Source organism: Nannospalax galili, unplaced genomic scaffold (genome assembly GCF_000622305.1).
Source record: "Nannospalax galili isolate Female #2095 unplaced genomic scaffold, S.galili_v1.0 scaffold71, whole genome shotgun sequence".
Lineage (NCBI taxonomy): Eukaryota > Metazoa > Chordata > Mammalia > Rodentia > Spalacidae > Nannospalax > Nannospalax galili.
This window is the reverse complement of record NW_008330319.1, coordinates 1,478,529-1,492,181: the sequence shown is the minus strand read 5'-3', so window position 1 is coordinate 1,492,181 and position 13,653 is coordinate 1,478,529. Positions and strand designations below refer to the sequence as shown.

At 39.6% G+C, this 13,653-nt stretch overlaps 1 protein-coding gene across 1 annotated transcript in view; it reads right to left on the bottom strand.

Moving 5' to 3' along the window:
- Positions 1 to 4,395: 4,395 nt before the first annotated feature.
- LOC103743265 (PATJ crumbs cell polarity complex component) overlaps positions 4,396 to 13,653 on the bottom strand; it is a 79,249-nt gene continuing 69,991 nt past the window's right edge. Inside the window, exons 15-16 of the mRNA XM_029569096.1 lie at positions 9,025 to 9,186; positions 4,396 to 4,692 (exon numbers count right to left, since the gene is read on the bottom strand). Of these exons, the coding sequence (XP_029424956.1) occupies positions 4,558 to 4,692; positions 9,025 to 9,186 (297 nt within the window). The 3' untranslated portion in view covers positions 4,396 to 4,557. The remainder of the gene's footprint in view (positions 4,693 to 9,024; positions 9,187 to 13,653) is intronic.

Sequence of the window (13,653 nt, the reverse complement as noted above, 5' to 3'; positions counted from 1 at the left end):
ATTCCATGGATCTAATATTCTACTGGATAAAAACATTACATAAAAGGAGGAGGAAACAAAACTAAAGAATAATATGGAAACCTAAGTATGTTATAATGCTACTAAGTATGTTATAAAGACTTGGGCCAGGGCAGGAAAGATGGCTCCATGGGTAGAAGTGCTTGTTGTACAACCCTGACCTGAGTTTGAGCCATGAATCTCACAGGGGATGGAGAAAAATCAACTGTGAAAGGCTGTCTCCTGACCTCCACACATGGTTTATGGCACGTGCAAGCATGAGTGTGTGCGTGTACATTCACACACACACACACCCCAAATTGAAATTTTAAACACTTACAGCCAAATTTCTGAAGTGATCTGATGCTTAGAACAGAGCTGACAGGCTATAATATTCATGTTCTTGACCAACCATACTCAGCACTATTGTTTATGGCACAATCCTAACGGCAGTACATAGAAGCAGGAACATTTTCTAGCATGCTGAACATGCAGGGCAGGACTTTTGCCAACCTCTATGGGGAACAGACTCTACCAAATCACAGCTGACAAAGGCTTTACCTAAAACCTAACCTACTATACTGTCTTCTCTACTGTTTTCCCTTTTCTTTGTCCCAATCTAGATCAAAATGCATGGAAATGAATTCCCACATTTGCTCTCTGGTCATATGACTAACCTCTAGAACTCTATCAGACTCAGCTCTTTCATTTAAGGACACACATTACTTTGCTCAGCTACACAACCTCCACCTATGTTATGAACCCTGACTTGCTGACACTGCCACCCACCCCATCATTCCATGTACCAATTCAAGATTATCTGTTCATGCATATTTTCCCAAAGTTCAGCTAAATATATATAAAAATCAAACTTCTAGCCACTAAACCACAATAGGGTAATTCACATATGGCTAAGAGTTGGCTGTACTCTTGATACAATTTTACAGTTAAATTTAAGGTCCATTTGAAATTTATCTAAACAAAGATATCTTCTTATTAATTTTCCTAATCTAAGTATATTCTTAAAAATGGATACAGTTCAAACATACTATGGTATGATACTAAATCTGAGGATGGTATCAAATACAGTTATGCTTATTTTCTGAGTTGGATGATGGTTAACAATGCTCACATTTTCCTAGAAACAGAACATTTCCTATGATTTCACTTAAACCATACAATTCTTTGCATGAAACATTACTATCCCCATCCTATAAATGAGACATAAATGAGATGTAAATAAACATCAATGAAATAGTTGTACACAATCTTGTTAGCTCTTTGGAAGGTCTTATTATTCTAGAGAAAAACTCATTAATCAGAAAAACGATGAACTGAAATGAATATTCAAAAGTAAAAGTCCAATCTCTTCAATAATGCTAATGCAGTTCCCTACCTCACAAAGCTCTCCCACTTTTCTAGTACATTCTCCCTCTGGCAAAAATGTGTTTACATTACTTACCGTAAATGTGCTAAATCTAGTAGGGCAGTAATCTGCCTTGGCCCTCCCTATTCAACCACCTAATAAATCCATATAGGACAGCAAATACTGTAATAGCCATGAACAGGACTTTTCAGAGCTTCTACTAAACCTCTGCCTAGGTTTGCAAAAAAAACATTTTTCAACTTCAGAAAGTATTATCTAATTACAACAAAAATTTTTACAAAATTCAAAATGCAAAATTACATCACACAATTTATGTAGAAATGAAACTTATAAGCAGATCGAGAAAGATGACAAAAGAAAACTCTGTACTTTTACAAATAACAGTAAAATTCCAAAAAATGACAGAACTTAGAATGCATACTTATGAGAATGTACTGAAGAAAAAGAATCCACTTAGAACAATTACATTTTTGATTTACATATATATTTTTGTTTGTTTGTTTTTTGTTTTTTTTTTCCTCTTTTTTTGGTCTTTTTGAGACAGGGACTCCCTGTAGCCCCAGCTGTTCTAGAACTCACTATGTAGACCAGGCTGGCCTTGAACTCACAGAGATCCACCTGCCTTTGCTTCCCGAGTGCTGGGATTAAAGGCGTGCGCCACCACACCGGCAAATATTTTATTTATTATTTTTATTTTATGTGTATGAGTGCATTGCCTGCATGTATGTGAGTGCACTCGTGTCGTGCAATGCCATGGAGGTCAGAAGAGGGCTTCGGATTCCCCTGGAACTGGAGTTAAGGACGGTTCATAGCCACCATGTGGGTGCTGGGAATAGAGCCCCGGTCCTCTGTAAGAGCAGTCAGTGCTCTTAACCACTGAGCCATCTCTCCAGCCCATGATTTTTACATTTTTAATTAATTTATTTATTTTATTTATGTGTATGAGTGTTTTGCCTGCCTGGCAATTCCCTGGGAAGCCAGATGAGGGCATCAGACCCCCTGGAACTGGAGTACAGACAGTTGTCAGCCACCATGTGGGTGCTGAGAACTGAACCCAGGTCCTCTGCAAGAGCAGCTAGTGTTCTTAACTGCTGAGCCACCTCTCCAGCCCCAGAATAACTACATATTTTTAAAAGCTCAAAGCTCAGAATTGTTAAAGGGATTTACTGCCAACTAGGAATTAAGCTGCAAAGGACTAACAAGTTTTTCTTCCTATTCAAAACTCTACTAAGTTCTAAAACTCTTTTCTACACTAACACTGCAATATTTTTTTTCCAGCCCCCCTTCCTCTAACACTGCAATATTAAAAAATATAAAGCTCAGTGCTATTTAACTCTTGGTTAGCATGTGTGAAACCCTGAGTTAGAATGCCAACACTGTAAAATAAAGGAATGTTTGAAACTTGCATTTGTGATTTAAGAAGGCAACCAGAAATTATATTTATTATATACAATGCATATACAAAGAGGTCAACAGGACAATGAAAAAGTAGCTAAACATCAGATCTCATTTAAAAAGTGGGTAAATTAACCATTATCAAAATGGTTAACAAATTCTCATTGGATTTGTTCATTTAATTCCAGCTAATTTTGGCTAACCTAAATTTTATTCAATCATTCTATTAACCACATTCTATGTGCTAGGTAGCTTTCTACCATGGGGAAGAAACAAAAACCTTACCATAGCCTTTATGCCACCCTAAGAGTAACCACTATATAAACTTTCAGAATCCTTCATTTTGATAGTTCCTGTTTGCCAGCCAGAGCCATGCCAATTTGTAAATTCCCTTGGATGAATTGTGACAATTCCAGTAACTGCAGTAATTTGGTTTCTAGAGGTAATTTGTTTTTCTAGATTCTTACCTGCCCTGCCCTAGAGACTCCCAAATAAAGGCCTATCCAGGGGTTCCCTCATTCTTTGCCTGTCTTTCCTTCTTGCTGACCTTTCACTGGTGACACTCTTTTCCTAACTATTCAACAACTCATTCAAAATCAACTAACTCAAATCAAAAATTCATAATTGAATAATATTCTAAGGAGAAACTCTAAAAAGCAGAGGGTGATCTGACATAGAAATATGCCAGCAAAATGAAACATATAATCAAAATACAGAATTTAATGTTCTTACATAAGGCTGAAAGTATTTTTCTTTTAATCTATTTTTGATTGCCTGATTATATTTAAAAAATTATTTAGGTGGCCAGCAACATGGCTTAGGGATCTTGTTGTTAGCTATTGTTCTCCCCATTGTATCAGTAGCCTTACTATAGTTAGAACTGCAGTCACTACAAATACATAACTTTATAGATGTCATGTATTAGGTGTTCATCAGCAGATAGTTTCCCCAAGAATATTCTTACTTAAGTTCACTAAGATGTACAGGTAAGCAAAACTATAAAATCTCACACAATAGGAGGGACAGAAACATGAGAATTGGGAGCGCTACTCATGTGTGCAGGGTTTCTTTTTCTTTTCTTTTTTGGAGGTGGGATCTCCTTACACAGCCTAGCTTGGCAATAGACTCACAATGTGGCCTTGAACTCAAGATCCTCCTGCCTCAGCTTCCCAAGTGTAGGATTACGGGTAAATACTACCGTGCCCAGCTCAGGGTTTCTTTTTATAGTATCAAAAATGCTCTAAAAGTGGTGATGACTGGACAACTTTGGAATATACCACAAACAACTGAACTGTATGCTCTAAATGAGTGAATTTTATGATACGTAAAATATATTTCAATAAAGCCAGAAGTAGGTCCATTTTTAAAAGTTTTGTTTTTATTTTATTTTGGTTTTGGTCTTTTTGAGACAGGGTCTCCCTGTAGCCCCAGCTGGCCTAGAGCTTGCTATGTGGACCAGGCTACCTTGAACTCACAGAGATCTGCCTGCCTCTGCTGGGCCTAAAGGCATGCATCACCACACCCGGCCATTTTAAAAAGTTTTAACAAGTTCTAAAAGCTTCCATGAACATCAAGCTTTTGCTTCCCTTTTTCTTGTCATCTCTATCATTGTGGTCACTAATTTTAAAAGTAAAAATGGAAAGTATGTCATTCCTTTTTTAGGATTCAGTTCTGATTGTGCTTTAAGCAATTACTATTTCCTGGAATTTTAACATAAACCAATCACTCCCAGAAAAGCAACAACAAAAAAATAAAACAAAACTCCTTTAAATGGGTTCTTATACCTGATAATCCAAAATGCTGAACCCCAAACCTTTACAGTCTTTCACCAGCTCAATAATCTTGACTTCAGGAGACCACAGGGCTAATTCCCCATCATCATCTTCAGTATTGACCTCTATACTGTGGTCACCCTGAAAGAACAAAGAAGATAAATGCTTCAAACTACTGTCCTTTCTGTTCTGAAAAGAACAGACACCAGGAATCCCACACACAGTTTCTTTTCAAAATGAGGACTCTCTTTGGCATGCATAGTTTTCCTTTTGATCTTTATAAAGGCGGGGGCATGCTCTGGGGTACTCACAATCAAGGATCAAAGCTTCATAAAAACTCAAGCACTCAGGAATGCAGATCCCTCACACGTTTTTTCAAATGTAAAGTACATGCTTCCTTGGAAGTGTTAACACTGACCTCTTATACTTCAATGAGTTCTGTCATCCCATTAGAAGCATAAAAGGAAAAATATGCAACTTAAGTAAAAAGGTAAACCATGCAAAGCAGAGGCACATAAGATGTTTAAGAAGCAATAACAGAGTTCATAATTTTAGAGACAGAGAGGCCACCAGAAACCAGCTAGAACACAGAGAAATTATTCCTGTTGGCTCCAAGAATATTTCAAGAAGTTTTACTAGAAAATTAAAGAGAAGGGGAAAGGGGAGGAAAAAGGAGAGGGGAGGAAGAGGAGGAGAAAGGAGGAAGGTGGGGGGGGAGAAGAAGGAAGAGGCAAGAGGAACAGGAGGAGGAGGAGCAGCTACAGCCACCAACTCCCTGGGCAAGTAGAAACAGTGAAAATCTGATCTTAGAGCAAATAGGCGAGCACAAATGCCAAGCACACAGGTCCTTTGTTAGTTTTCGCACCCTGACATCCCTCTTTTCCAGACTCCCTGTCCCTTCAGAGAAAACAGTCAGTGCCATGAAGAATCCCAAAAAGCTAAGTGAGACAGAATCTTCTATACAGAATGACAGTGGCTGCTTCAGAAGTTTTTATTATATTGTTTTCATCCAATTATCTTTCCAAAAATATCTTGGCCTTCTACAGACTAAATAACTCTAATTTTTTAAAAGATTTATTTTTATTTATGTGTAAGAATGTAACTGTATGCCCTAAGTATGCAACATGCCTGCCAATGCAAGTGGAGACCAGAAGAGGGCATCAGATCCCCTGGAGCTAGAATTATAGGCAGTTGTGAGCCACCTGACATGGGTGCAGGCAGCCAAACTCATGTCCTCTGTAAGAACAGCAACACTCTTAACTATGGAGCCCTAATTATTAATTAATTAGCCCTTATTAATTAATTAATTTTTAAATTTTGGGGGATTTTGAGACAGGGTCTCCCTGTAGCCGCAGCTGGCCTGGAACTCACTATGTAGACCAGGCTGGCCTCCATCACAGAGATCCATCTGCCTCTGCCTCCCAAAAGCTGGGATTAAAAGCTCCAATCTGCTGGGTATGGTGGCGCACTCCTTTATTCCCAACACTCCAGGAGGCAGAGGCAGACGGATCTCTGTGACTTCAAGGCCAGCCTGGTCTACATGGTGAGTTCCAGGACAGCTGGGGCTACAGGGAGACCCTGTCTCAAAAAAAAGCCTCCAATTTATTTTTTGAAGCATTCTGTAGCTCAGGCTGTCTTGGATCTTGTGTAATTCAGACAGGCCTCAAACTCACAATAATCCTGCCTCAGTTTACTGAGTGTTGGATTACAGATGTGAACCACCAGACATGGCTAAATAATAGCTTTTAGAAGAAGATTTCATATAATCTTAAGTGGTCTCAGCACATAAATGAAAACGCGTCATTCCTACAACAGAACTGAGTGACCTGCATAAGAAATTCATTTGATGGAGTCAAGGGGAGAGCTCTATCATTTAGAACAAGACACCATACAACAACCATTTTCAAAATTAGAATTGGTTTATATCTCAAGCTGTTGTTGCATGACATGAAAAGTCAACACTCAATCCATGGTGGACTAAACACAGCAACAATTTTGTGGTTCTTGGATTACTAACTCTGAAATGAGTGGGAAGAGTCTCCATTGCTAACTTCCGTGTATTTTAGTTTGATGTGAGGAAGTGATTTTCTTTTTAACTCTTATTTTTTTAGAAAGATTATTATTATGTAGGGTATGGTGCCATGGCACACGTGTGGCAGTCTGAGGGCAACTTCGTGGAGTTGGTTCTCTTTCCTCCTTTATATGGTCTAGGAGCTGAACTCAGGTCGCCAGGCTGGCACAGCAAAGCGCCTTTACCTGCCAGGCCATCTCACCAGCCCAGGAAGTAATATTCTTAAAAAGAAATGAAATCTTTCAATACAGTGCTCCATTTGATAATACAATATGATTGGCATTTACTGGAGCATATTCACTGGTCAATAAGAATTAGAATTGTGGCTGAACCATCTAACCAAATAGAGTTTAACGATATAAGAAGGGGCTGAAGAGAGAGCTCAACAGTAAAGAGCACATACTGGCCTTTCAGAGGACATGAGTTTGGTTCTGTGCACCCACACACGGCAGTTCATGCACAACCATCTGTAACTTCAGCTCTAGAGGATCTGACACCCTCTTCTGGTCTCCAACAGGCATCTGCACACACATGGCATACACACACAGACACACGAATAAAAATAAATTTTAAAAAAGAGGAGAAGATGGTATCGGGATTAGTGAAAAAGGAGAACAGAAGGAGAGTCACGACTTTAAGGGACCACATATAATCACAAAAATCAAGATTATAGAAATTTCAAGGCATTCCAGGTGCATGTTCTGAAATATATCACTTTGATATAACCAATTCTGCATAACTCTTGTATCAACAGAATGGAAAGCAATCAACTAATGGACACCAAAGTTGACATTTGGCATAATTCAGGCTGTTGTTCACCACTGTGTTACAGGACAATATGACAGATGAGCACACAGAGTCAGCAAACTCGGATGATGATTTACACCCCTACAGAATTAGATTAAAGGAATTCTTTCTTATCAACTTTCTGAGGGAAGTCACCAGCACATTTCAGTTTACTGAGAATAGCAAACAACACAAAGTATGTCATTTGAGTCCTTCCTTGAAATTTTTTCTTCTTACATTAAAACAGATATTAGCCAAGCATGGAGGCACACACCAATAATGTCAGCACTGGAGAGATAAAGGCAAGATTGTGAGTTCAGTTCAAGGTTAGCCTATGCTATGTAGTGAAATCTTGTCTTTTAAAAAAAGGGGGGGGGCAGACGTGATGGTGTGCATGCCTTTGATTCCAGTACTCAGAAGGCAGGGGCAGGTGGGTCTCTGTGAGTTCAAGGCCAGCCTGGTCTACATAGTGAGCTCCAGGTCAGCTGGGACTATAGGGAGACCCTGTCTCAAAAAAAAAAAAAAAAAAAAAAAAAAGGCTGCCAATCAATAATCATTAAGTTCCTCTTACATATACAGTACAGAACAAGGGATACCAGACAATTTTAAGAAATAGCCTATGTCACAAAGAGCTGACAACTTTCTTGGAAAAGCAAGATTCATCTGTGCTAAAGGATCTATTATACCACTAGACTACAAGATGGCACTAGACTCTCCTGTAATTTAGTCAGTGGGAAACAAAGGTGGCGGTGGGTGGGAAGAGTCGGGGACATTCCCCAGTGGCCTTCACAGAGCTACCCTTGTGCAGAGATAATGCTAAGAACTTTGCACACAATACTTCTTTTCTTTCTCACATGAACTCATGAGGACTGTTCTGTGAGCAGCACCATACTTCAGAAGGACAGGAACAGAAAGCAAGGTCATTTACCCAAAGACTCCCAAACACTAAGCTAAGGTCTACACAACTTCAAAAGACAAACTGAGTTGAATTACAAGTCAAAAGCCTGGGCAAGCAAAGGGAAAGACTTGTGCATTTAAACTGCAATGAATGGACTTGACACCAACATTCTGGAATAGACAGGAAGTGGCATAAAATATGAGGTTCCAAAGGGCAGGTGATGACAGCACATGCACTCAGAGCTCCTTCCACAATTACAGCACTCTCAGCAGGAGAGTTCTAACCTCAGAAGAAGAGTGTGTTGGTCCATGTTCTGACCTTGTGTGTTTATGGCAACTTCTAAACTCACTTTGAAACTGATCAGAATTATTCTTATTTTCAAGGCTCTTAGAAAGGAAAGACACTTAGATAGTGAACACTCACCAACACCCTAACCTTAGTAGGATGAAATGAGCTGAAATAGATGTTAACAGCCATGAATCCAGGCAATTAATTAAAAATTATTTGTTTAAAGTTCTCTAAAATCAAATTGAATGTATAATACTGTCACCAACATTTTCAGAGGGTTTTAGAAGGTCAAACAGGAAAAAATCAGAATTTGGCAAATAAAAAATGTGGAGTAGGTAGGTGCCCTCCCTTTACATAGTAACACCCTCTTTGGGGATCCCTTGTTGAGTGGACACACAATAGAAAGAAACCACAGCTCAGCCCTTTATACCTCCATCTCCGAAAGAGAAGGTTCTGTGGTTCTCGGTTCATCGACTGAGGCCTCGTCATCAAACAGCTGGCGACAGCAAACCAAGGTGAAAGGTGGGGGCACTTCCTTAAGAAAGGAGACTGCTTCTCGGCGAGATCGCCCATATAGCTGCATGCCATTGACCTAGGAAGACAGGGTTACCAGCAATGGGCATGTGCAAAATCAAAAGCAAAGTGTCTTGCTTAAATCAATAAACCAAAAGGAAAACAGGACATTTTTTCATTGTTCCTGCAAACAAAGGGCCTAAATTTAATCATGTTAATTTAGTAACAACTAAAAATGTTTAGAATCCTTAAACATCAAATTTTGATTAAATTGGAGAGAATAAAGTATAAATGTTGGGCAGCGTACCACTGTTACTGGGTAAGCTCTTCACAGCTCTGAGGTTTCTCCTTTGGATAATCCAGTACTCTGCCCTCACTTGCTCCCACTCTCCTCTCCTTCAGTGCACTAAGTATCCCTCATAGCCTTCATAAGTCCTTTTCCTTCTGCATTTTCATTATATGCAAATCTTCAGTGCAAATATCGACATGAAATTTAATGTTACTAAAAGCTGCTCACCTTACAATGCATGGTTGATCAAACCTAGGATATTCTGCTGTCAGAGTTTATATTAGTTCACAACATTTTTTCATATTCCACACATTCTTAAATCATCTTAGGAAAAAAATCACATCTATAGGAAAGAAATCTGTATGACTTGCATGAGCTCCATTCTTAAAAGCATTGCGGTGCATCTACAAAGGAAGTGCATCAGTTTCCAAGTTGTTTCATGAGAGTGTTCCCCATCTTTTTATTTATTATTTATTATCTTATTTTATGTGTACGAGTGTATTACCTGCATGTGTGTAAGTGTACCCATGTTGTACAATGCCTCAGAAGAGGGTGTTGGATCCCCTCAAACTGGAGTTACAGACATTTGTTAGCCACCATGTGGGTGCTGGGAATTGAATCTGGGTCCTCTGCAAGAGCAGTCAGTACTCTTAACCACTAAGCCACCTCTCCAGCCCCCAATCTTTTTAAAATGATTAATCCCTATCGCCAAAATTATCCAAATACTATACATTTTAATATCTAATAATACTCTACACCACAGATGATTTAGAAGAATCAAGCCTATCATGATTTTCATATATGACTAGCTCAGAGTTCTCTCTGCTCTGTCTACAAATCACTGAAAGTGCTCTCTCTGGTACTCCCTAGACGTCAATGAGGTATGAACATGCTCCGGCTGACAATAATCTTTTTACATCCTATTCCTGTCTTCTAGGAAGGGTTAGCAGCATTTTAGAGCTAGTGACACTTCCATGGCATTACTCTCTGAAAGGTATAGTGCAAATGTTCAGATACCTGACAGGGCTGCCTTTACTGGGAGCAGCCTTCCAACAGATCTGCCATTGCACCAGAGAGGAGGACACTGGGTTCCTGGAAGTATTCTGTCAGCAGTGGGGAAAGCCTAGAGTTGGCTGTCACTGTGAACCACTCTCAAGTCTATGATACAGATACACCAGCATTTAGCTATCAGGCCAGACACATTACCCTGTCTCTTAATTACACACACACACACACACACACACACACACACACACGCACGCACGCACATGCACGCACGCACACGCACGCATCAGGAGTTCACTACTGGAAAAGTAAATATCATGCTCCAAGTCTTTGTACTATAAGGAGGTCCAGGGGACAGCAAGTCCAGCAGGAGGGAGAGTCTTCCTTGGAAAAATTCAAGGCAACCTCTACTATACGGAAGGGGCAGGGAGATATTCATCACTGGTGACACCATATCCACAATGCCAGTGTGTGACAAAAGCAGAGCAAATTCTAGAGTCAACTGAATAGCAAGCAACCCGTATTAAATACAGCAAGGAGGCAGAATGGAAGCAGAAATTCTCCCATATATAAGTATTAGTTTGTGCTTCAACAAATTAGAAAATCACTTTTCAGGTTTATATCTTAAAGTACCTTTAAATATTTATTTCACTCATTATTTATTCATTTGCATTGTCTCCCATTATTATAGCAGTGCCTGGTAGTCCTCTTCACTACTCTACTGCTAAAGAGATTGGTCACATTTCCCATTACCAACTCCTAGCTAAGGGGATTTATGGCTACTGTAAATAGCTGTTCTGGGCTGAGACTTGACATTGTCCTCTAACCCCAAAGCATATTTGTTTCTGATTTTAAATTCTAAGGAGTACATTAAACATTTGGGGGCATTACAGAGGGAGTGGAAGCAGGGAGTGGGGGGTGTGGGGGAGAGAGAGACAGAAACAGACAGAGAGAGACAGAGAGACAGACAGAGAGAGAGGAAGGAGGAAGAAGAGGAGGAGGAGGAAGATGGAGGGATGGAGGGTTAGAGAGATTCCAAAAGATCAGCTAGTCTTCTGTCTACAGCAGCAAGATGAACTCACCAGCGAGAGAGAAGGCAAGCAGCAAGAAGCCAGGCATTCTACTCTGCCATGGCCTTATTTATATGGGCTGCCATCAGAGGTAACACCCACAGTTTGGGTGTGTCTTCCAGCTTCAGATGATCCAAGCAAGAAGATCTCTCTCATTTCAGTTAATCCCAGATCCAGTCAAGTTGACAACCAGGATTAGCCATCACAGCACTTCTCTGCCTTTCAAATCTAGGTTTCTTTCTGTATCTCAAGTTTCTTTAGCAGAAATCTATATTTCAGAATTCAAAATACCAGGGCTGTGGATGGAGCTCAGCAGTAGAGCACTTGCCTAGCATACACAGGTTGAGCTTGATCCCTAGTCCTAGAACTAAAAGGAAAAATCAAAACCAAAACCAAAATGGAGAACGAATGATAAATATGACACATATAAGAAAATGTATTACTTTTATATTAACATAAAAAATCACCCCCTTCCCTTGGGGCTGGAGAGATCGCTTAGCAGTTAAGAGCACTGGGTGCTCTTCAAAAGGACCCAACTTTAGTTTCCAGCATGCACACGGTGGCTAACAATCATCAGTAACTCCAGTTCCAGGGGACCTGACACCCTCTTCTGACCTCCCTGGGCACTGTACAACAGGGGTGCACTTACATATATGCACACGATACACTCATACACATAAAATAAAAAAACAACAAATGAAGGCTGAGTGTTCCTAGCCCCTGGGAGGCAGAGGCAGGTAGATCTCTGTAAATTCTAAGGCCAGCCTGGTCTACATAGTGAGTTCCAGGCCAACTGGGGCTACACGGAGACCCTGTCTCAAAAAGACAAAACAAACAAACAAAAAAAAAAAAGCAAAACAAAACAATGAAATATTTAAAAATAAAAGTATTCAAAAAATGTTAAATTTTATTTTGTGTAGACCTTACCACCTAGAACTATAAAATCAACTAAGCTGGTTTTACTCATAATTCCACATCTCCCAAATATACTTTACTTCTCCATAGGTAATAATTATATACCATAGTAATGGTCTCTATTGCATAGATTGTCTCAGAGCTATGGCCATGCCCTGTCAATCAGAAGAGAAAGACATGATCTTAGGGTCAGAAAGAGAACATAAGTCATTTAGTAAATGTAGAGCATCAATCTTTCATAAGCAGCCCAAAGCCACTCCCTTCAACACTCTAAAAATAACTGCCTTTTTCTGCATGAATAATTGATGAATATTTAAGGAGATGGATATGTTTAACCCGACTTAAACATCACAGAATACATAAATCAAAACATCATGTTATCCCATTAGTAGGTATAATTTTAATTTTTTTATCTATCAGTTAAAAGTTAAACTAAGAAAATAAGGGCTGGGTCAAAAAATAAATTCACTAGTAGAGTGCATGCCTAGCATATATAAGGCACAGTGTTCAATTCTCATATACAAATAAATAAATAAACAAGCAACTAACTACATCTTAAAATATGACATAAGTTGATAACCGGTCAAAGCACTTTTCCCTCATACCCTGAAACCCAACTCAGAATTTTTCTCAACACACTACTTTAGGTGTGTGAAAACTAATTAATTGCAGGTGCATCCCAACCTGTGTGCCACTTTAACAATTTCTCTCTTTTTTTTTTTTAAAGATTTTATTTATTATTTTTATTTTTTATGTGTATGTATGTATTGCCTGTGGGTAAGTGCACCCATGTCATGCAATGCCCGCGGAGGACAAAAGACGCTGTTGGATCCCATGGAACTGGAGTTACAGACAGTTGTTAGCTGCCATGTCTGGGATTCGAACAACCAGTGTTCTTAACTGCTGAGCCATTTCTCCAGCCCCTATAATGTCATTTTAAGCAAACATAAATTTTAGAATTCTCTAAATTAGGAGCCATGGTTACCAGGTCAATTCTATTAAACCCAACCCAGGTGTGGTTTGAATGTGAAATGCCCCTCACAGGTGCATGTGTCCAAATACAGTCTCCAGCTGGTGGCACTGTCTGGAAAGGTTGTAGAACCTTTAGGAGGTGGAGGTGGGTCTCTGGGTGTAGACCTTGAGATTTTATAGCTTGCCTCCATTTCCTGTTCAATCTGTGACCAGCTCCCTCATGCTCCTACCACCAAACCTTCCCTGCCATGATGTGCTACATCCCCTCAAATTGTAAGGCAGAATATGCCCTTCT